Here is a 23680-nt window from a genome sequence, read left to right as displayed (position 1 = left end):
TTGAATTCATTCATGCAGTCGTGAGGTTAAATAAGAAATGGAACTTTAAGATGTCTCATTTTTAAGTGTTTTCAATATTTTTATTTCTTTTAAAGATTTTATCCCGAACAATTATTCTTCATCGATCAAACCTGACTCAAATACCTTGTGCTTTGTACCCTGTGTTAGTACTGACACAGGATGAAACTTGAATCATATTTACCTTAACACTTAAAATTCTATTTCTGATATGCTTCACATATATGCTAATAGCATGGGCTTGGGAGAGCTTAGATTTTCTGGTCTATTTGACATTACCTGATAAATGCCATTCATGAAATGAACAGGAATACTAAAGGGCAGTGAATGGTGGTAAGGGTTTCTCAGAAGAGTTGAAAGGATTTCCATTCTGGAAGGCCTGGCTTCTCGGTCTCCATTCTGCTGGGTACGCTCTACACATCGCTGACAATATATTGCATATTTCCCAAATTCAGTTCTGTGACAAAAAAAAGAAATAAGGCAGTTCTTGGGAACTGACTGAAAGGACAGTAAACTGAGGAAATCTCTCTGGAGATGTAAGATGGGAGGAGCACTCAGGTTTCACAGCAAGATTTCCAACATTCTTCCCCAGGGAATTTTAAGGAGAGTTAAAGAGACCAACAGAATTGTGTAAAAGATGAACGTGGCTCAGAGTATTTTGTGGAACTGCCACACACTTGGGTCTTCAAGCTTTTGCAACATACAGTCAGATTTGCATTGCAAATTATTTTTCAAAACAAAGGAGCTTGTCCAAGTGATGCATAGAAATAACACGCACTACCTTTTAGTACTGGAACAGAATTCTATGTAAACTTATTATAAAATGTATGTCAGAAGATAGAATGTGTATATACAAAATGAAAGATTGGAAATAAGGTACTTAAAGAAAACTAGCCAACTAGCAGGCTAATAATCCTCAGACATACCTGGAATCTGCATTCTTCTTTAAATGAAGTTTAAGAAGCCAAAGGAATGGGTGCTGGGGCAGAAATAGTCCAACACAGAGAGCCAAGAGCTGCAAGCCCTGGACAAAAGGAAGACATTTACCATTTTAAACATCTTACAAAATAAAACTTCCTGTCTTGCTGCTGGCCAGCAGTGCAGCTTCCTGTGCCAAGGCAAGTATCAGACAACTGTAAATAGTAAGGAAAAAAAAAAACAAACAGAGAAAAAGCTGAGTAAATGAGCATGTCACCTCACTGGAAGCCCAAAATGCTGTCTTTATTTTCACTTGTGTGCAGCATGTTTCTTTTAGGGCTGGAAATGAGGAGGCAGGTCCGTTTGTGGAAAAAGAAGTTAACTGCAAAGTTCTAAGGCTACAATGCCACGTGTGACTAATAATTTAAGACTTTAAAAAAATTTTGAGGCTACAAATGTTCTACTGAACAAGTTAACCCTTAAATATCATACCAGATAATTATAATGGCAACAATTTATTTATCTGTATTGGAGGGATGGCCTCAGCAGTGCTTGAAAATATCAAAGACTGATTATTTATGTAAAATTTATATTAAAAAATGGATTATTGAATTTCATCACCCATATGTAATTTCAGTGTATGCTGACATGAACATGCCTCTGCCTTTTCTAGGTAATAGGTGTGCCTGCTGATCATGTGCTACTTTCTATAACAAGACAGGAGGAAAACATGTCTATTACAAAAGCCTTGAAGTGATAAATTCCTCTCTCATCTTCTGATTCATCTCCTAGTTCTGTAGGTATGGCTGTGTCACATGCACTGTTCCAGGTCTGCTAGTTCTACATGGATTCTTACTATTGCTTTTCCTTGCAATTTCAGTTAATTGTTACATATTTAGATACCGGTGAAAAACTGGCAGTGGACAAAGGTGGAGAATTTTAAATATATATTCATAATCTAGCATGCAGAATGCACGCAAGACAGCATGAGAAAGTAAGAGGTGACATCTATCAGAAAAACTGAACATATCTGAGATTCCACAGCATATTGCAACTGCTTTTCTTCACACTTATGCTATGCAGACATCTGGTTTCGCCCACCAAACTTCCTGAGGTAGCACCAATCGAAGGAAATATGAAGTAAAAGAGAATTAGATTCCACATGTTGTCTTAACACGTGATGATAGCCCACACTGTATGCCGAACCTTTAAAAATAGTGCAGGCATAGATATACCCTGTCATCAGATGTGAGTACTTTGATGGAGTATCATGCGAGCTTTGTTTCAGACACGGTAGTAATAAGATGATATTTCAGGTTCTTATATGATTTTAAGCAGATGCTACAGAAGTGCAGAGCCCCTTTCCATTCCAAACATGCTGTGTAATTCAATACTGCTATTGAAATACCTGTATCGGTCCTGTCTGGTTTTGTGGATGTCGACGTCTAGTCTGTTTAATGAGCTGGCAACAGATCTCATTTTGAAGTTCAGGATGCGTGAGGCAGATCTGCAAAGCACTTTGGGCCAAAGATACATGGTAGTCAATGGCAGGAGAGTCAACTGCAGCATTTATAAATAACTGGCAGGTCTAGAAATAAAACGGTAAGGCAGTGAGTTTACCCACAAAAAGCTCCAACAAATCTTTCAGACATTCTGCATAACAAAAATGTGCTATAATTGGAGTCACGAGTAGTCAGTTTACCTGCAAAAAGAGGTGAAAAGGGACGAGAATGGGTGAAAAGCTATACAGAGACTTAAGACAAAAGCAACGCTTAAGAAAAGGGAATGTATGCTGGTAGGTGTTGCAACAGTTGTGGCAAAAGGGAAGTTTAAGGACACGCTGCATAAACACAGCTTACTCCTGTGCAGAACTTTAAAATGCAAGGTGGACAGCTCACAATGACAACAAGTGTAAAACACTTGTGCAAGGACTGAGAATAACACAGGGGAATGAATACACACAAATTAAAAAAACAGGACTCCAAGCCATTTGTTTTACTTCTTAGATTTCACTGGTATTTTTACTGTGGGCTCGTATAAACTTCCCACCACCTCTTCTGTCTTAGGAAAGCCAGGCCTTAATCATTTATAAGACAGCTTACATTATCACTTACTCCACTTAGTCTGTATTGTAGTTCTTGTGGTCATGACAACTAAATTCATTTATTAGAACAGTTCCTTAAAGATGAACTTTCAAAGTATACGAGCAAAATACAAGAAATGAATGGAGGCCTGATCTATTTCTAGTCTACCTGAAAATAAGTGGATGCACAGGACTGATTTTATCAGCAACAGAATAACATAATTTTCTGTTTCTAAATCAGTTTCTTGCTTGACTTTTAAACTGATTTTAAAAAAAGCTTTTAATAAAGGTTATACACGTCATCTCTTAATTGACGTAGGTCTGAAATATATTTCAGAATGTGATTGCCAAATAGATATCAGTTTATTTTTATCAGGGAAGTACATTCTCTTTTATATTTTCATGCTGCAAGACTGCACAAAATAAGATGGATGTACTTTTATGTGCTTCAAACATTTCAGACAAATAAGCTGGAAAGCTTGCATACAAACATCTGAGACTTAACATACAGTACTTGTCTTCAATTCCTTTCTGGATCCTAACCATTGTATCAAAATTCTTAAGTTCATGCTGCAGGGAATTTGGTCTTTAGACTTCTGTAAGCTCTGTGGAGAAAGTTCACTTATCCAAGCACTGTGCCTTCCAAACTATGATTTATTTCTCAGTATACAGAATAGCAAGAATTTTTTTTGTTTCTGAAATATACTTTATTTATAGCTGGGCTATGAATTAGTTTTTGGTGGTGGTTTACCTGAGTAAGAGTAGGAGAGAGGAGAAAGAAGGTAATAGAATTGCAGCACGCTCTTTCTCATACCTACGTGGCCTTTCAGTGGGAAACATACAAAGTCTTACGGGTATACAAAAAATTTCAAGAAACTAACCAAAGCAAACTTGTAAATAAAAATGTTTTTACCTTAAATAATTTAATGGCTTCGGTTTGTAAGGCTTCTGATGGCAAAGTTGTAAGAGGGCAAGCAATTCCTTCTTTGCTGTGGCAAAGGGTAGGATGTCTCCAAATCTGAGAAGCTGAACAGATAAAATATGTGTTTTCTGCAATTAATTCAGTACAGCAAGTTCAGTTTTTTACAGTCATCTCCCTCTCCCTACACACTCTCACTTTGTTCTTATCTACACAGTGGGGCCAAGGAGTTTCAGGGAGGTGAAGCTCTTAAGATATTAAATCAGTTTCTTTCTGCTGAAATTCACAGCTCCACCTCATGTTGGTAATGGGACCTGGCTTCTAAGTTTTAGTAGCAGTATCTCAAATAGCAATAAAGAGTGTGTGGAATTGCTGGCTTCTGCTACAAGCTGTGAGACTATACAAAATCACGAAAGTTCTCAAGATCATCTTCTTAATGAGATTTCGTGTGAAAATAATTGTACTAGTAGCAGTTTGCAAGATGAATCCTGAATTTGATGGCATAGAACATGAGTCTGTTTGTGACTTCTGCTTGAACAGTCAGAATTCTTGCACATCTAAAAAGCACAAGGAAATATTACGTGCTGCTTTTAAAATCTGGAGCAGAGTGGTGACGTTCTGATTCTTCCAATGAATGTTAGCACTGTTTTTCCTTTGGAGTTGCTACTGACTCTATCCACAGCAGCACGGGATATGGCAGATAGCCACTCCTTTAGGAATTAGTGTAACATCAACATGAGCTGTCCCCAGAGATGTTAAAAAGATGCTGGAACCTTGCTCCTGGCACAGGCATATTGAAGGGTATTTCCCACAGAACAGATTTCTGTGTTCAGAAATGAAACAGTTGCCCTAGCTAAACAGATTAGGCCAGAGTGTGAACTGTGAAACTTCCCTAAATAAAACTGCATATTACGTATATTTAAGGAAAACTCTGTAATGAGGTCTGTAGTCTTCTTTTAGAAATCATGTTTTTCATGTAGCATAAGAAAGAGATTGGCATTTTGAAATGCAGCTTCAAAATTCCTAGAAGTATTTAAACCCGCAACTTTATCAAGTGGGAGTTGGGCACCTGTTAACTTTTCTAAATTATTATCATCTGTTCTACAAATGCTGTATGAAATTTTGACCTGGAGTAGAAATTCCATTCCCAATAATTTCAATCATTTATAGAAACAAGGCCTTGGTAGTTGTATTTTTTTTCTTGCATAGAAATAGTTCTGTTATTGATTTTATTAACAGCATTTTAGATAACAGATTCAAAACCCCATAGCTCCTCTTCAAAGTGTTCTACAGGGCAGGTTAGTGTCAGTGGTCCTGTTTCACAGAGCGGACAGTTCTGCTGGCATAGGAATGAAAGTTAGCACAAAAGTAAGCCTACCAAAAAGGTTAACTGACCTGCTTTGTATAGACCAAAGAAATCGGACACTATAAATAAGTGTTCATTAAAACTTCTTAGAAGTATGCCTAAAACTATAATTTGTACAGTTTTCATTAAAACAGAAACAACAGAAAAACGTTCTTAGAATAATTATTTCTCAATGCTTACTGAGAAGTATTTTCTCATTGACAAGTATTACAAGATGAGTGTGTTGAAACAAAAATAAACTTACTGGTATCACCTTCCACATTTAATAATTTGCAAATAAGTTGTTCAAACTCAGACCCAACATTTACACTGGTACTTCCAGCTGCAATTGTCAGATGATAAAGCCATGTATCCTAAAGTAGAAAAACACGCAGCAACTCACTCATTTGTTCCACCAGATTTTTAAGAGCATTAAAAAATACTGAACAGGAATTAATTTTACAGGAAGTAAGTCAGAAGTTGAATCCACTTTGAAGCTGTGTTGGAAGGAGCTTTTTCATGAAGATTTTGCTCTCAACTGTAAAAATTGCCATACGCTCCTTTTGAAGCCCAAAGGAGTTGGCCTTCCTTTAACAGTTGCATTCACGGCCACCCTGTGTTGCAAGTATGAAGTATAGAAAATTGGGCAGGGATGTCTTCTGTAGCCTTTTACCCTCAGAAATCACACATATTCTTCCTTTTCTCATCAGAAAGCTAAAAATTTAAAGTGCCTTCTTATCACTGCCAGACCTTTCTAATGCAGGGAATTAGGTCAAAAAACAAACTGAGGTCTGTAAGACTACTTAAGAATGATACAGCTCCAATAGTGTTTTTAACCGCACTTCTTTTACGGCAGTCTTCCCTACTGTTAGTTCAAACAGTGAAAATGGGTAACCCAGTATCGCAGAACTTCTCAAGAAGATTTGCTGAAGTCTGTCTACAGGTTAGTGTAATATGAGCAAAATTCTCCATTTACAGCATATTTGGTATTCTGCACCATCACTTTATGTAGGCAAGCCTGCACGTTTTTGCTGTTTCAAAAGGGATTACCTAGTTTGGAAGACAAACTTGTGTTTTGTAGATCCCTTTCCCCCTCCTTTTAGGAACTGTTCATATCACAGCATCACAGTCATTGGCATCTTACTGAAATGTAATAAAATCCTTTCATTACCTTCTCATGTTTGGATCCTATAAGAAGATAAGTGGGTCCTTGATCTTTAGGGTGGATAACAACAGTGTAATGTGTTGATAACAAACTACGGCCGCTAGCTTCATAATCTTCATCAGAATCACAGGATCTATCAACTTCTTCAACCTTAGCCTCAAAAAGCTTGATTTGACCAAGAGGAAACTAAAAGTAAATATTAGAAGTGGTTAGAAAGCGAATGTTTGCTTCAGTGCATATTAATGTTGTATTTCCTATTCCACAAGCAGAAAAAAAACAACAAATAAACATAAAACTACCAACAGCATTCATTTATTTTTATTCATTTTCACTTCTGCCAAGTAATACCAGGTAAATAAGCTGTTGCAGACAACAGAAACTGAGTTATGTGTGCCAAAGTCTGAAATTGAGAACTTTTAAAATTCCTTTCCAGGTCTGCCTCTGTATCTAGTTAATGTAATAAATGTCTGTTAGGGCAAGAGAATTAAGGTTTCAGAGTTTCCAGACCTGCTTCCAAGTAAAAATTCCTTGGGTAAAGTCTAGAGCCTTAATTATAGTTTTGTCATTTCAGAGGACAGCAGCATAGTGTTGAAGTATCTGTTTTGTTCGTACAACAAATTCAAAAGGTAAATATTTTGTGTGACAGACCTTCCTAGTTTGTTTCATTCGCCAGTCTGACAGACCAAAATTAGTTGTATATATAGTTATGTGAAAAGCCATTCAAAAGGAAGTTATCCAACAAGTAATTATTTCATACTCAGCAGCAGGAAGGCACGACAAACGCAAACGCATCTTCACAAGCAGGTGACAGGACCGGCAAAGGCTGACAGTCCTTACTGGTGATTTTACGCAAAGGTTCCTGCCTTTCCATAGCGCCATGGCTTGTTCTCTAGCTGTTCAGACATCGTGATGTTCAAAAGAGTCTGGTAATTTGATGTTATAGAGAAGGAGCCTTGATTGTTGTTTCTGTATTGTTTAGTAACATTTAGTGATTCACTGCAAAGAAAGAGACATTTCCCTTTGGCAAAATGATGGCTGGGAATCTTATCTGTGACGTGTTCCAGTGTAAACCTGAAGTAAGTGGTCTTAAAATATCAATAACAGCACAAAGCAGATGAGGTTGACTCAGCTTCTCAACAACACTGCTTAGAAAATGAAAATGTAATATTGGAGAGTAGCTGGCAAGCTTGACTCAATCTCAAGTGGGTTTCTTCAATAGTGACTTGATAAAGTAAGCAGTTAATATAGTTACTTTGAAGAAAACATCACGTAGTGGTGGATACAGTGCTGTCACTAGTAGGGACTGAAGATGCACAGTGTGATCTTTGTTTTCTTTGGTGCTTCACATACATTCAACTTTATGAACAAGGTAGAATCTTGAGATGCCATTTCGCATGCAAATAGTCAAGACTGGTTTATTCACTAGTTTTAACTAAAACAGAGTTGGCTAATTTTTAAATGTGAATTCCATTTGAAAGGAGGCCACTTAGAAAGGCTCCATTACCATATTAAACACAGCAGATTGTGTAATTTTTTTCTGCACACTCGCATTCAGCTACAGTAAATATGTTTCTAATTAGCAAATTGTTCAACATTAGATATGAACTAGCTCTGGAAAAATTTTCATACATAGTATTTTAAAAACACATTCTGCTTACAAAAGCTAAATTCTTATTCTATTACAAGCTAGTCAATTAGTTTCAATTTTGCTTTCAAAGAAGCAGCAAAACCAATGTGAGGCACATACTAACATGAAGCCAGGAAACTTTTTAGCCACTTACAAAGTGTTTGCTAAAGAATCAAAATCTTCAAATGTACCAGTGGGTCAATTCAGTTAAACAGAGATTTCTTCGTAAAAGAAAAATGTAAAAAAAAATAAAAAAGTCTCTGTAACATGAGCTAGAGATCAATACTCCAGTCATTTGATTCCCTAGCCCTATATTACACTTTTACATGGTAATTAAAATAAAATATTCTAATGGATGTTTACTGCTATCTTATTTACACAGAATAAGCTTTAGTAGAATGTTTAAAAATGAATTAAAGGGGAAAGGATAAAAAAGGATAGCTAGTTTTATACAGAGACTATGAATTAATGGGTACAGCAAGAATATTTGGATAGATCAGAAGTAACAAATTAGATTTTCTGTATTTTTTGAACTGTTAGGAATTTTGACGGCCCAGCGGAGCATTCACCTTTTGTCAAGTGCCAGCAGACGTTCTGATAGAGCTAGGTAGTAAAGATATGACTAAAATATTCATAACTTCAGGGACATTAAAAAGAATTCTTATGGACTTTCCCAAAATCTTGTTCCTGATCCACTTCCGTAAAACTTTGTTCCTTAATGATAAAATACAATGCCCTGAAAGTAAAAGGACAAGTGAAAACTATGACTGGGAAGTCTCCTTTTTCCTGACTCAGCAGGTAATTATGACAGCAAATCTTAGGGATTGACAACATTCAAAAGTATGAGTAGAGAACTCAATGTCAGGCTCAATGTCAAAAAGTCAGGTACTGTTGTGAGGTTAATCTAAAGCTGATTGGATCCCATTTCTTTCTTCTGTAAACAGTATTTTTCATTGGCTTCAGAAATTAATCTTCCTTTTCTCTTGCCTTCCTCCACCTCTGTTCCTGCCTATCTCATCAGTTGTGGACCATGAACTCCTTTTCCTTTTCTGATGACAGTTTGGAAAGAATTCCCCCTGCCCTAGACGTGCATCAGCACAGCAGCAAACTCTGCATCGTGCTAGGCTTTTCTGCCTTTCTTGCAGCACTGTGGAAGCATAGTGACATTCCAAAGAGCAAGATTTAGAAGTCAGTAGAGAGAGAAAAAGAACAATAATTCCTTGAATCTTGCAGTCACTACCCACTGCAAACGTATTTAAGAAGTCAGCTTCCAGAAGTAAAGGACAGCCAGATCTGATGAGTCTCAAGGATAGCAAAAAGGAAAACCTGAAATGTCAGCCAGTCAGTGTCCCACTTTGGCTAAGGATAAGATACAGGATGCATATCAGGTCCCATAGGAGAAGCAGACCAATGGATGTGCCCATAATACTGTCTGTTAGATGGGAACCTTCTCAGTTGAGAATCTGTTAAGTCTAAATGTCTGGTCATCGAGATAAAATGGTCATATGCTACCCAGGCAAATCTTATGTTAATAAAGCTAAAACTTATCATTTTAGCTGAGGAAATTTCAGCTGAGAAAACAAGTAACGGACTTACCTTATCTTCTTGATTACGGAAGTAATACAGAGTTTTTCCAACTAGGGTACACCAAACTCTTTTGGAGTATCCATGTTTCACCTGAAATTACAGACCATTAAGTACAAGCACAGTCAGAAAAAGTATAGACTACATTTCACAGTCACTGGACGTTGCTGATATCGGGAATAAATAACTTAGTTTGAATTAATCTCCACATTACCAGACAAATAATTAAAAATGTGTAGCTCTGTTAAAGGTATATGATTTAAAGCACTGGATGCTTGGTCCAAAGCCCAGTAAAGCCAGTGTGAGTTTTTCGTTTCATCAGGCCTATGCTAAAGGAAGCTGAGGAAATAAAAAAACTGAAAGGGAAAAATTCCTTTTATATAGTGTTCTTATTATCTTGAAATAATGTGTCTCAGTGAATAATACTAAAAAAGGAGCACTCTAAGGAAGTAAGTTACGTCAATTAACTACTGCAACTTATGCATTTGTCAAAATACCATGTTAAACTAGGATACCTCTAGATTGCAAATGGAATGCTCTACAACTTTTAATGAATTAAAAAGATGAAAAGAAAATACAAACTAAATCTCAAACAACCAGAAGTAGGTGGGTTGGTAGTTCTGGATTGTTCACTCTGAAAAATATTAGAAAAGCTAATACATGTCTGTTTTGCTTGCATCTGTTTTATCATAGCACCATTTTCATCTAGATATTATTAATAAAACTGGAATAAAGCACATTTGGAGAAGAAGAGTGTTCTCACCTTTGTAAGTAATCCTTTCATGGTTGGCTTGATTTCAGGCTGTATAAAAAGTGGACTAGCAGCCTGTATTTTAAGAACATTCTGTAGTACTTTGATCCATTCTTCTAAGATGTTTGGAGAATCTGCAGTCAGGTAGTATGTTCGCTTTTCTGTGGTGAGCTATGAAGTAGCAGAGGAGTCTTGAGCTTGAATGTTGTGTTTGGGGGTTTTAACAAATTCTACCCAGTGTAGCCTCACAGCTTTGGGGATTATTTCTCCCAAAGTATTTTTCTTTTTTAAAAGGTTCAATGGCCAGGCAGACCAGGCAGAGCTATGATTTCTGAGACTTCTGAAAGATTCTAGGACAGCAGAATTGATAAAACTTAATTTTCTAATTTCAGACAAACAACTTCACTCAACCCTAACGTCTGGTCCCAAGACCCCTCTTTTTTAATGTGTCTCATAGGTGACAATCTGACCTTTTTAGCAATACAGACAACGCTACACTCAGGCCTCTCTACGCTTACTTTCTATAACTGAAATATTCTTTCGGTTTCAAGTGAAGAGCACTAATTAATTCCAAGTCCATATTTGGACTTCCAGTCCAACAGAGATTGGGATGTTTTGGAGATGCAGGAAATAAGAACCCACTGAAACAAAAAAGAGAAAAGCAGGCACCTGGATTGTTTGTTTCCCATCACCCCTTTCAATGTGGCTAGATGCATTTAGCTCAATTTGACCTTGAGGCTTTCGAATTACATCACTCTGTATGGAAAGAATGGAAAAAAATATATATTAAATTTATCAACAAATTGCAATGAATAATTATAGAATTTGTTTAAGCAGTAATCTGTATAAATACTTCCTATTTAAACATTGAGGCCTTGTATTCCTCTTAAGGAACTGAGTCCTGAATTGCTCCCTTACAGCTGACACACTAGGAATGCATTCCTTTTCCTTCTAGCAGCCCTAGATTTTCAGTAAAAACAATCTAATCTGAAACAGCAAGTAAGTGACACTTATTTGTGTGTACTTACTGGAGATTTGTAGTATAGTAATTCGCCTCCTTTAAGCACAAACCACCGTCGTTTCCAAGTCTTCACTTTACCACTCATTTTTAACAGATAGCCAGATTTTTCCAAAGGTTCCTGATTGTTTAGAGTTGGATAAAACGTAGTTAAGTACACTAATATATCTATATCCCCCAGAGAAACTGTATAAATACACACACAGACATTTTTATAACTTAAAAGCATGCTAAAAAAATTAAAGTATTTTATGAGATTTTTGTTCCAAGGACAACATTTTTACAAGCATCGATTAAGAACAATGCCATGCATATAGGATAACTAATTAATATCCCTACTTACAGTTATAGTACATGAAGGAGAGTAAGAGATTTGCCCAGAACTATACAAGGGAATGAAGAACATAATGATTCCTGATTTACTCTAATCATTTACATTAAACAATGAACAAATTAATATTATCTAAATACATTTTTTTCCAAACTTTAGGGACTGATCTACAGAGCAGATACAATGCAGTATAATTCAGAGCTCTGCAAAAACACACTTTTGGAGTGTACACCAGTAGAAAAAGAGTTGACAGTTTGCTCAGTGAAGAAAGCTTAAAATGAATTATCTTCATCATCAGTCAGTCAGTCAATTCACTTGTATGCCAAGACACTAACTACTAACACAGGCCATTGAAAAACTCACAGAGAAGAACAATACCCTGTAATGGCTTGGTTTCTTTGATTTATCCTTCCATGTTGCTTTACTTAGAATTTCTCTAGTTTGCCTGAAGTCATTTTCCCTGTATGAGGAAGCTTTAGAAACAGATTACTGCACATGGATTTTGACTAATGCCACTATACTTCAAATAATAATTTTAAGCAGATTTTATTATCTTGTATGCAACCTGATGACAGATCTAGTTCCAAGAAAGAAACACAGAATGGCTTAGGTTGGGAGGGACCTTAAAGTTTCAACTGCTCTGCCATGGGCAGGACACCACCCTCTAGATCAGGTTGTAATAAATATCTTGAGTGCTTTGAATTGTCTTATGGAGTTGTTTACCTACTTCTATTCATGACATAGAGAGCTCAGAATAATCGTCCACTTTGTTATGGTTATTATGGTCTTACATGGTTAACATCACTGATAAATTTTATTATTTGTACTCATAAGGCAGTCTGTGAATTGGCAAGACCGAATACAAGGATTTGGTAGCATTCTTTGAATGCAAATTTACACAGTGCCACAAGTAAATTTCTTTACAGATCTTCAGTACTTACATTTTTTCCATTATCACTAGATGAGGAAGAGGTTTTAGGAAGTTTCTGCTCTGGCTCTGAATAGTCTGTATCTACTGAATACGCATCAGGGGGAATAGCATAGTCACTTTCTGAGGTCACAGAAGACAGAGACACACCTGAGAGAAAAGTGAGATGTTTCTCTGTTTATTTATTATGCAACAAACGAGATCAGAATATCCCTGCAGAAAGAATATCTGAGTAGGATTTGCAGGCAAAAAAAAGTATGAGCATAAATTCAAACAAATGCAGGATCTTTAGTTAAATAAAGTAAATTTCCCTTTATTCTATTTTTTTCTAGTATCAGGTTTTGCCATGCAAGTACTAAAAAGCTAAGCTCAAGATCTGCTCTATGTTGAAGCTGTAGGCGACTATCTTTGTTTTGTAATTAGTCTGAGTTTTATATAGACATTTTCTGAAAATCGGCATTTCACATTTCAGGATTCTCAGGAAGTTTACTAGCTTTCACCTTAGAAAAAAAAATGGACTGTTATCAATTCTAGTGAATTGGCAGTAAGAATTGATACTACTCCGTAATTATTTTCAAACATGTAAGCATGTTCTTTTGTGAAGCTTTACTTTCTGACCAGTGTTCTACTCTGAAAGGTTAGTCTCCGAGGTTGAAATGTAAATGCTTTGTTCCCTTGGTTTCCAAACCTATTTGCCGATTTTATTTAAAAAGTGCTTTTCTTACTTATTGTTTTGGCATGCCACCTTGACTTTCAGGTTGGTTGTCCTCTTCTCACATAAGATCTTTAATAACAAATATGTAGCAAGATAATTATGCTCTTATTTGCAGTCAAATTTGTGACTGCACAGATTTTTAAACAATGTGAACTTGGTAAAGATACATGTGTGTTTTGTGATTAAGAAAGCGTTCCATGCTTGAAGCAGTGCAAAGGCTAGTTCTGGAGAAGGAAGCATGAGCAAAGGGAAAGGTTCCATTCCACAGACACAGATATGAACTGTGGATGAAACCAGCTACGAACTTAGCTGATTTGCCTTTTCTATTGTGCAAACGTGTGAGATGAGATGCATCTGCAGCTACTGCATTGGTTTTTGCTCACCAATATGGAACTGCTAGGATGCAGGAAATATGGGTTCTTTTCACACCAGTGTAGCAAAACTGTAACTACCAAACTGGAAGCAGGACTAACATAGGACCTTTGGTCTTTTCTGTTGACCTTACATACAAAACAAGAGTTGCAGGAGAAATCCATTGAAGGAGAAGACTCAGGCTGGGAAGGTTGCATAACCTTGCTCTGAGAAAGCTGGTCAGGATTGTTTTGAAGGGCAAGGAGGGTTGTTTTACTTGCGCAGAGCAGCAAGCAGACCTGGGAAATGGAATGGCCTCAAGGCCACATGTGGCTGACACTGAAACATTTCTAGTGGGCCAGCATATGTATCTGCCTGCTCAAGCGTGATGTAAGCAGAGCTCTACATTCCTGGGCTTTTAACACATATAACAGGCACACCTGAATAATGCTGCTTTGCATTTCTAAGCAATATATAATGGAGGATCTTAACACATGGTCTCACTAGGATCTTAGATTGTAACCTCCCTTGCTTCACCCCATGAAGAAATCCTCTTAGAGAGATAACACCGATACTGTTACCCAATGAGGAAGCACTGCATCTTCCCACGTAATGAAGCATGTTATTTTCACTTCAGAGGTGGAAAACACACACTTACCTACTGCTATGAAATTTGCCTTGCACACAAAAACACTGCTGGATTCAAGCGTTTTAACTAAATCCTTAAAATAGGACCTTAAAACGGTCACTAAAGAAAAAGGAAAGAAGTCCTTCACTACATCAGATGACAGAAGCAAATACTCTGTCGGGAGAACTTTTACACCTGCTTTCTGATCATATTAAACTGTTATTTTGTTTTATAAAAATGGATATGTATTTTTTGCTGCTAGCAGTTACTGTTTTCTAGGTCTTTTGACCTACGCACAGTTAAAGGTCATAGGAAGCTGCTGACACGACAAAATATAGATAGAAAGGGGCTTCTTGCTTTAAATGCTAAAGACACTTTTCCCTCATGACAACAGCTAGCTACTAGATTAATGCTTTAAACAGCCACCTATGATAATAGCAATGAAAAACAGCTACCCTTAACTGTCCTGTCTGCTGCTTGAACAGATCTAAGCTTTGATAGCTAAGATAAAAGCCTTGATTTAAGACGTCCATGCTGTTGAATGAAGAAAGGAATTTCTAAAAACATAATGCAAACTGCCCAATTTTCCAAGCTTCCAAGCTTCTTTTTTTTTTTTTTTGCCTACCTCGTTTCATAGCCCGAGGACTACCTGGTCCACTTCTGCATCGAGAATCAGACTCAGAAGTCCTTGAGCTGGACCGAGAGCTTTCTTCTTCCTCTGATCCTGACGACTCATCTATAAATGGGCTGTTGCTTATTTGAGTTGCTTTCTGCAGAAATTAACACAACATTTTTTGATATCTTGTATAAAAGGTATCAGTCAATTCTTCATACCGCTGGCTTTATGACATTCAATGCTGTTCTTGCTTAGGCTTTGAGTTTTGGCGCGCAAGCATCAACACAGAACTGAATTCCTTCTGTCCTCAACCACCCCCACACTTTAAAACAGTAAACTGATGTAGGCTCAAGGCATGGGTCTCTCCAAATCACAAAAAGCTGCCAGAAAGCAAACAATGCTGTGATTAGTCCTTGCTGGCTATCTGCATATAAGCAGCTTTGGCACTGACACAAAGACATTTCTATACACACACACACATACACGCCATGTGGCTGTATTTAATGATTAACATGCCTTTGGAAAAAAATCAGCAAGGAACTTTAGAAAAGCTGACCTGAGTTGGTAGAATTTTATAAGCAGCAATATTTTTTTTCCCAGCTATTTAACATTTCCATTATTTCTGGGTTTCTATAATCAATAAGCATGATCTTATGACACATTTGGCATGGTAGCATCAAATGTGAAAAGTTCTTGATGGTATTTTAATGTCTAATGGTATTTTAAAATGTCCTTTGAACAGCCATACAGTTACCCCTTTCAAAGTGGTGTAGACAGGAGTGGTCATGTTCTTATATATTAGAGATGTATATAATCCAGATATGGAGTATGAAGTTAGTGAAGCAGCACCTAAAAAAGAAACATATTATATAAATGCACTTTCTAAGTTACCCCTCAATTTACCAAATTCTCCTGTTATCTCTTGCATTATACAGCTCTGCTATAAAAAGTGAAGTAACTCCTCATTTGTTCTAGATGTGAGATTTACAGTTTTTTTTTAAATTTACGATGGTTTTAAGGAATATAAATAAATCATAATCATCACTATTTAACACTTTTAAAAGTAGAAGTATAATCCTTCAATCTTGGTACCTCGTATAGAATCTTCAAAATGAAAAGAAGGCAAAGAAAATTGGCATGAACAAAGTACAAATTGTGGGCAGTATTGGTGATAGGTGGACAGCTGGCCTAGATGATCTTAGAGGTCATTTCCAACCTTAATGTTTTTATGATTCAGCATGAAGTCAAGAGGCGAGCTAATGTGAGTGGAAGACAGTGTAAAGATAATCAATGATTTTCTAGGTTTTATACAGCAGATAATCCTAATAAAAATATCTTAGATAAACATGGGACATTTGGTCCTTTCTTACAAATAATCATAGGAAGAGAATTTTTGTTCATGAGACAATGAACAATTAAACCACTTACTTTTGTTAAGAGATTCTGTGGTGAAAGCTTCAGACATCCTTAAACCAGATTTGGCTACAGCATAAATTCTGCTTTCCTAACATAAAAGCAGAATGGATTTGATGGTAGACAATTAAAACACAACAATTGTTTTTCTTTTGCTTAGCCTCCCCATAGACTCCTAGTCTTTGTGTTAGTAGAAACATGTGCTAATATTGTATATGATGCCAGTAGCAGCTGAAAAATGCATCCTTGTTTTATGTACTGTAGTCACTGTACCCATAGTTTGACTGATCCTTTTTTCACACAATGCTTGCCCCATACAGGTAACTTCTTTAAAAAAAAGTACTATTACCAGGGGCCAAAGTGCCTATAGCAAAAATATTTTTTTAATGGAAGATTGCATGTTAAGAACAGAGAAATGAAGAGAAATAGAGGGAACATGTCAATGGTTTTGTGTTAAAAAGGCACAATATAAAAACCTACAATGAAAAAATATGCACTAAAATATTTCAATAGAAAAGCTGTTTCTCCAACAGATTATTCACCTCTGAATCATTAGAAAGAACTACAGAATAAGTGAGTCTAGATGGAGCTTATTTTGGATTTTGTGTCAGAAATATTAATATCTATTTTAATTTTCTGATTGATGGTTTTGAAGTTTTTCTTGGAAAAGTGATCAGTAGCTTCCATAATCTGTAGTCGTTGTCAGTCAACTTATTGTCTAGATTGTGAGCGGTACAATGGTTATAGTAACAGCATTGACAACAGCACTTATACACTCTGTTGGTATTCAAATAAATAAACATATTCACAAGCATTATCTTATTAGATATACACTAAAAGACATTCATAACTTAGCTGTGACAGGAAAAAAAATGTCTTATCTATAAAAACACTGACTGTGTTTTTCAAAGGCTGACACACTGTGCTTCAAATCAGATTTGCTTCTGGGTTCGTTGTCTTAACTTCATTTACGGTAAGACTCTGTCTTGTCATCCAACAGAGAACAGGAAAGGTACAGTCAACAAAAATCATAGAAGAGAAGCGTGAAAATGAATTAGCTTCACCAGCAGGAAAAATGTCTAGCATTACACTTACCCAGGAAGGAAATCGATGTAATGGTGGAGTTGGGGGTTTGTTGGTAGCAACCTTTTTTGTCATATCAGAGGGTTCCTGGGCTTCAGCATCTTGTGCTTCAGTGCAGTCATAGGTAAACACTTCTTCATCACAGCCAATCTCCATTTTCTCTAAAATAGCTGTGTCTTCTCCATCAACCTGATCAATGTCTGTTTCCTGAGGTCTCCACGGCCGTATCATGCTTATAGCATTTCTATTTCTACCAAACATTCTATCAGAACTCAGCTGAGGCTGGCTTAAATACTTTTTTGCCAGTGATGAATTTATACTAAACACATTAGGAGTTCGTAACTTCGGAGGTGGCAAATTTGAGGGAGAATCTGATGGTGTTGTGCATTGAGAGCCTGCAGAAGTTGCTCGGATTGGGTGTTTGTGTGCAAGTGCAGGGGTTAAAATTGGACTTGGGGTATTTGCCTCACTGGATGAGGATGAATAATCTAGCCTCTGAGATTGAAATTTCTTATTCAGTTCATCTGAAGAACTGTCTAGGTCTTTCTTCTTGCTTGTGAAGTCAGAGTTGCACTTTCCACCTGGATTGTTCTGACCTTTTCTTTGGGACCCTTGCTGCCAGGAGTACAACTTTTTGTGCTGAGTCCTCTGAACACCCAAACTTTCTTCTTCAAATAGAGAACTGCTGTCATCAGAGGCTGTCAAATACATTTCACTCCCCACTCTACTGTACCTCGCATTCTCTTCAGACGTGTGGCTTGAGAGGGTGGACGCACACCTGGATTTCAGTCCTTTATTATCTCCTCCATCCTCATCTGAGCTCCAGTCGCTGCCGGTAGTGCAGGAGTTTTTTGACATGTCACTGTCTACATCTTTGGATGAACGGCTTGTTCGCACATTCTTGTTCTGCTCTGAGCCTGAGGATCTCTGTTGCAGTGACTTCTGACCTTTATTGCTCTCATGTGCAGAACCAGCAGAGGTAGTTTCCAGGACATCTTTCTCTAGAAGACAAATACAATGAGCAGGAGAAAATTACGTTAGCAAACTTGACTGCTAAAGGACTTTGTCACTATGTCTGCAAATAGTAAGTAGGTAATAATTTCAAATAACAAAGCACATTTAATTTGTTTTCAATATCGTAAATAATAGATCTTAGGAAAAATATTACAATGATCTTTGAATGCAACTGAAGAATATTTGTCAAGAAACTGTAAAAGACATTACTCAGAGTTCTAGCCAAGCTAAAAATGGCAATACATGTAAAGATGAGCAGAGTGGAGTCAAATGTTAAAATAAACCAGAAATGTATGAAAATAATAATAATTAAAAAAAAAAAGAAAGAGAAGGTTTAAGAGGGCATAAACATTTAGCTGCTTTATTAAATCTAAAGACAAATGGAGAAGAAGCTTGACAGAAAAGACTCACTAATAAATCAAATATTCTCAGCATACCTGCAGTGTTTATATACAGAATTTTCTTCTGCTAGCTATTACTGTATTCTCAGTGGAGAATGCTTAAGATACATAGGAGTCACTCACAAAAATTGCTTAGGGAAAGACACCATGTTAAAGATAGCTTTGCTTACGCTGTTCATTTTTACCTGATTTTGCAAGAGACAGCTATAGCTTGAAGCACGTCAGTGAGGCCTGTGTGCTCTTAAAACAGATGCTAAAGCTAGGGCTTTTCTACAAAGATACTTAGAAAAGTTAATAATGTTAAATAGCTGTATGAAGTTTAAGTGGATTAAATAAGACAAATATTTTAATTTAGTTCAGGTGAAATTAATGAAGTCATAAAAGCTGATCTATTTCCTTCTCATCAAGCCTAACGTTTTACTCCTTATTCCTTCCTTTGAAAAAATCTTTCTTACTTCAATTTCATAAACTATAAAAATGAATATATATATACTCACGTTTATAATGAACTTAGTATCATATAAGTAGACAAAATAGTAAGAGGATCTATTTCAGTTCCTGATTTTCCACAGAAATGAACTTGTAATATCGGATATAATGACTAACTGTGAAGAAGATTCTGAGGTCAGAAATAGTGTTGTGGACTTAAATGAAAGACCAGACCAGGAGTAGTAGTCTCTTTACTGGACTTTTCATTGCTAAGGAAAAGCAGCAAGCTGCAATGGATTTGCTTATGCTTGTAATGATGTAACAGCACATCAATTTGCTGGCATTACAAGACTTAAGGGCCTGCTGGGGAAATTGTACAATCTGATGAGGAAACTTCTTCCTTCTTTGGATAGGAAATAACTCCAAATGCTACTGTGCAGCAAACCTGGAGTACAACATTGGCCATTGAGTTCTGCTAAGCAAAGTATTAGCATTATTGAGACTCTAATGCTCAAAAGGATTTCTTCCTGATAGTAGAGAGTGGCACTGAAGAAGGAGAGAGTACTGCTACCTACTTGCTAAATGGCTGGTTTGGATACACTTACACAGTTGTTGATTTTACTTTTCCATGCGTGTCAGAATAAAATGACAGAATATGGGTGACTAAATACCAAGCACATTTTTGCCTTCGGTGTAGTCCAATTCTTTTGATGAAGACTTGCTTATTTCTTCCAATTTAGGAGATGGCTGAGGACTTCTTGCTCTGTTTGAAAAGCATCCAAAAGTCAAACTGCTTAGTCGCTGACATTCTCCAGGTTTTTGTGTTGAAGTAACAGATTTCTTGCCCGTAGCTTCTGAACAATAGTAATTCAGAAATTCTTTGTTAATAGGTTTTGGATCACTGTAGTCAAATGCAACAATTACAAAAACATCATCAGAATTCTGATTCCCAGCTTAGTATTTGCTGGAAAAGCAGATACAGACTAACATTCAGCAGTCCCTTAACAGTGCTAAGATCACCTACCCTATGAAGAAACAAAAGCAAAGATCTGACAAAAGTCCTATCAAATCGTACTGTTTGCAAAGGCTCTTAAATAACACAAAAATATCCATTCACCCAGTAAAAAACAGTTGTGCTTTGCTTGCATGTCTTTTTAGGAAAAAATAAATTATTGCTTGCCTAACACTTGTATATGCAGTCACTAGGAAGTCAGATAATTAATAATAAAAGCTTTGTGATTTTATGGAATATTTTAATTATGTGGAGACACAAATTAATAGGGTATAGTAAGATGTATGCTGTATATAGAGAAATTAAGAAAAATCTTGTACCTTTACCTTGCAGTTTAGATTGTACTGTTTTCATCTCTTTGATTTGCTTTTGGTTGATCAAGCGAAGGTTCTGATTTTCCACCTCTAACTAAAAGCACATAAATTTAATCTCATCCATTGGTGAAATATTTTTAAAGTCATTACATCACTTAAGATTTGCGCTGCAATCTAGGAAAAGAGAAGATTTGAATCCGGGTGTCCAATACCATAGGTAAGGGAGCCATCAGTTCCACCCTCCAGCGGGTAACACCTTGCTACTGCTGTGAAATTACCTTGAGATTTTAAGTAAAGAGTTAAAGTCATTTGTCCAAACTATTTTGAGATAATTTGGGGTAAAATTAATTGTATTTTTGTTAAATGATTTTAAAAACTCTCCTTGCAGACTAATTATAAATGCTATTTCTAGCTTCCAACTTAAGAAATAATAATTTAATTGCTTTTTAACTGGAGTAAGCACAATTTCCAGTTAACTACAGTAGAGTAAGACTTTAATGTTTATAGGCAATTTAAAATTCCATAAATGCAAATCAAGAAAGCACAGCTACATACCAAAACTGGCAGCCTTAGGCAGGGTAGAGATGCTTATCTCACCACAGCAGAGAACCAGTGGAGACAGCTGGTCTCTTTTGGGAATAGAGCCAGTGCCCCTGAAACTATTTATGACTAAGAGTCCAGTGGGCATTGGAAAATAGAAGAATGAGTCGTTTTTCTGCTCTAGCAGATTTGTTCAGCTTTTGGGGGATTATTCACTCTTTAGGCATTTGTTGGAGCAAGCTAAATTTGACACCTAATCTCTCTCAAAAAGTGGAAATATGTGAAGCAGTTCTAAGAGTTCTGTCCATGAAGCGGAGCCAGAGATCCTGGCTGACCTGACTAGATGTCAGAAGTTAAGTGCCATGGACGCTGTCATCCTCTGTGCTGTTTATTTTATTTTTCAGTTTTCACTGAAGTGACTGTACCAACCAATGGAACTGGGAAGCGCATTTTTGACTACGGTCAATTTTCTGTATGAGAAGTAATGTAGCAAGAGTTATACCTCATGGAGCTTGACTGTCACCCATTCTTTTATTTTAGCTGCTTTTTCTTCTATGATTTTTGCTTCTTGCAGTCTTATTTGCTTCTGGAAAAAAAATGACACAAGCATGTTTTTCTAGTCTGCCTCAGTAGTGCCTTCAGAAACAAATCCTCATGATTCCTTCAAGAAATCTGATCACCTGGGTGATACATGGTTAGTTTTTTTAAAAAAGATGAGTAGGCCCATCAAGGATGCTGTTGTTCCTCTGGAAAATAGAAAACTTTTCAGACAAAGAGAAAAGGAACAACATCTTGGCTCTTTTAAAAATTACCTGTTCTTTCAAATGAAGCTGGAGCATAATTTGCAAGTGAATCAATCTTATTCAAATGATATACTCTTATCATTTGAAAATTCTTTAATCAAACAACAGATACGGTTCTGAGTTTCTCTGTTCTTTATTGATCTTAATTCTTCTCTATTTTCGTTTTGCATGATTAAGAGTGGAATTGATGCTTTTATTTCATAACACAGTTATTTCTAACCTGTTCTTCAAGTTGTTGCTCCAATTTCTGTATTACATCATTTTTATCTTGAATCAGGGTCTCTAGATCTTGGCATCTCTTATACAACCTGTTTTCTGATTCGCTCGTTTGAACATTAGCTGCTTTTAATTTTTCTTCCATAACTTGCACCTATTTGGAAAATCAAACAAAAACTTATGAAACAATATTCCACATTAACAGTAATAATTTAATCACAAAGTGGATTGTTAAAGCTGCCCCTACACTTATGATTCAGGGTAATCCTGCAAAGTTCTGAACCTTGTATGAGAAGAAATATGACAGTTTGTTATGCTACCCTGTTAGAAATGCCACTGTGGGCATGCAATTTAGGTATAGGAAGCCATTCTTAGGCTTATTAGACAGTGTCTAAAAGATACTTGCCTTGTAGTCAGGAACACTTTCTGACTCCAAATCAGTACATGAACATTTTTATTCTTACAATTTTTAGTTTCTGTCTGTGCCACAGTAAGAACGATTTTTAGGGAATACCCAGATGTTCATAAAATGTCAGCAGTAGCTATACCTGCCATTTGGAATCAAAAGTGAACTTCTGTTAAATATTTAGTCACAATCTCATCCTTTAGTTGGCGGAACTTTTACGAGAATCACAAACAGCACAGAACAACCCTATTTAGACACTGTATTAAACAGCCTCATTTTACTTTTTTAAAGATTTTCTAAAATAGGTCACTCTTCCCTCTTCCCTTTATTTCCACGCACATATCGAAGACTCAACATGTGTCCATGAAGAAGTTCATTATGTGCATCTGTTCTGGATTTGCTCTGTTCTTTGACTTTACTGAACTGGACAGTGACCACAGAAAAGTGTTAGGACATCTCTAGGAAGACAAATCAATAGATGTAAAAGGAACTGTCTTCTCCCTTTTGAGCACTACTCAAGACAAACAACAATCTCCTGAATTTCCCCTGCTAGCCTTTATATGCACATAGAGAAGAAAGGTATTTTTCAGTGTAGACGTACCTGCTGAAAAGCCCTCTCTGCTTGGCGGTCAGCATCCATAACTTGTCTCTCAAGCTGCTGCATCTGTAGATACGTGAAAGCATATGGTAAAATGACTGTGCCTTCTGCCCACTGCCAGAAATATCACAAAGAAATATATTTTTATGGTCTGCTTTGAAAAAGGAGAAGACGCACTGTTAACAGGAGCATAGAGTCAAATAAAAAGATAGACTGTGTGTCAGACTGAGAAGATGATTCATGATTATGACCACTTTAAAATATTGTTTCGATTATTCTACAGAAAAATTATTAATACAACTTTTCATAGAACAATTTTGTAGCTGCCATATGACACCCTGCTTTTTTCCCTTGTTACCGAGGGTAAACAATAACCCTGCAACACTTCCCATGCAGTTTTATCAGTTTTATAAAGCACTAAACACCTTCCGGTCCTTCCAAAACTAGCAAGAAG

At 36.6% G+C, this 23680-nt stretch overlaps 2 protein-coding genes across 5 annotated transcripts in view; one reads left to right on the top strand and one right to left on the bottom strand.

Moving 5' to 3' along the window:
• THADA (THADA, armadillo repeat containing) overlaps positions 1-23680 on the top strand; it is a 217311-nt gene that overhangs the window by 14974 nt on the left and 178657 nt on the right. The gene's annotated exons all lie outside the window — the stretch shown is intronic.
• PLEKHH2 (pleckstrin homology, MyTH4 and FERM domain containing H2) overlaps positions 1-23680 on the bottom strand; it is a 51850-nt gene that overhangs the window by 10194 nt on the left and 17976 nt on the right. Inside the window, exons 3-22 of one of the 3 annotated variants that reach the window (XM_021392517.1) lie at positions 23230-23292; positions 22227-22376; positions 21706-21789; positions 20670-20757; positions 20009-20191; positions 17506-18494; positions 16426-16501; positions 15752-15846; positions 15007-15151; positions 12701-12837; positions 11439-11549; positions 11080-11166; positions 10423-10581; positions 9672-9752; positions 6455-6634; positions 5549-5657; positions 3933-4045; positions 2345-2524; positions 945-1042; positions 298-475 (exon numbers count right to left, since the gene is read on the bottom strand). In XM_021392517.1, coding sequence (XP_021248192.1) covers positions 298-475; positions 945-1042; positions 2345-2524; positions 3933-4045; positions 5549-5657; positions 6455-6634; positions 9672-9752; positions 10423-10581; positions 11080-11166; positions 11439-11549; positions 12701-12837; positions 15007-15151; positions 15752-15846; positions 16426-16501; positions 17506-18494; positions 20009-20191; positions 20670-20757; positions 21706-21789; positions 22227-22376; positions 23230-23292 — 3306 coding nt within the window. Of the gene's footprint in view, positions 1-297; positions 476-944; positions 1043-2344; positions 2525-3932; positions 4046-5548; positions 5658-6454; positions 6635-9671; positions 9753-10422; positions 10582-11079; positions 11167-11438; positions 11550-12700; positions 12838-15006; positions 15152-15751; positions 15847-16425; positions 16502-17505; positions 18495-19093; positions 19982-20008; positions 20192-20669; positions 20758-21705; positions 21790-22226; positions 22377-23229; positions 23293-23680 lie in introns of those variants that run through there. The other 2 variants (XM_021392518.1, XM_021392519.1) reach the window with 2 other exon arrangements.

Source organism: Numida meleagris, chromosome 3, assembly GCF_002078875.1.
Source record: "Numida meleagris isolate 19003 breed g44 Domestic line chromosome 3, NumMel1.0, whole genome shotgun sequence".
NCBI lineage: Eukaryota > Metazoa > Chordata > Aves > Galliformes > Numididae > Numida > Numida meleagris.
The sequence above is the reverse complement of the archived record's forward strand: the minus strand, read 5'-3'. Positions and strand labels throughout refer to the sequence as shown.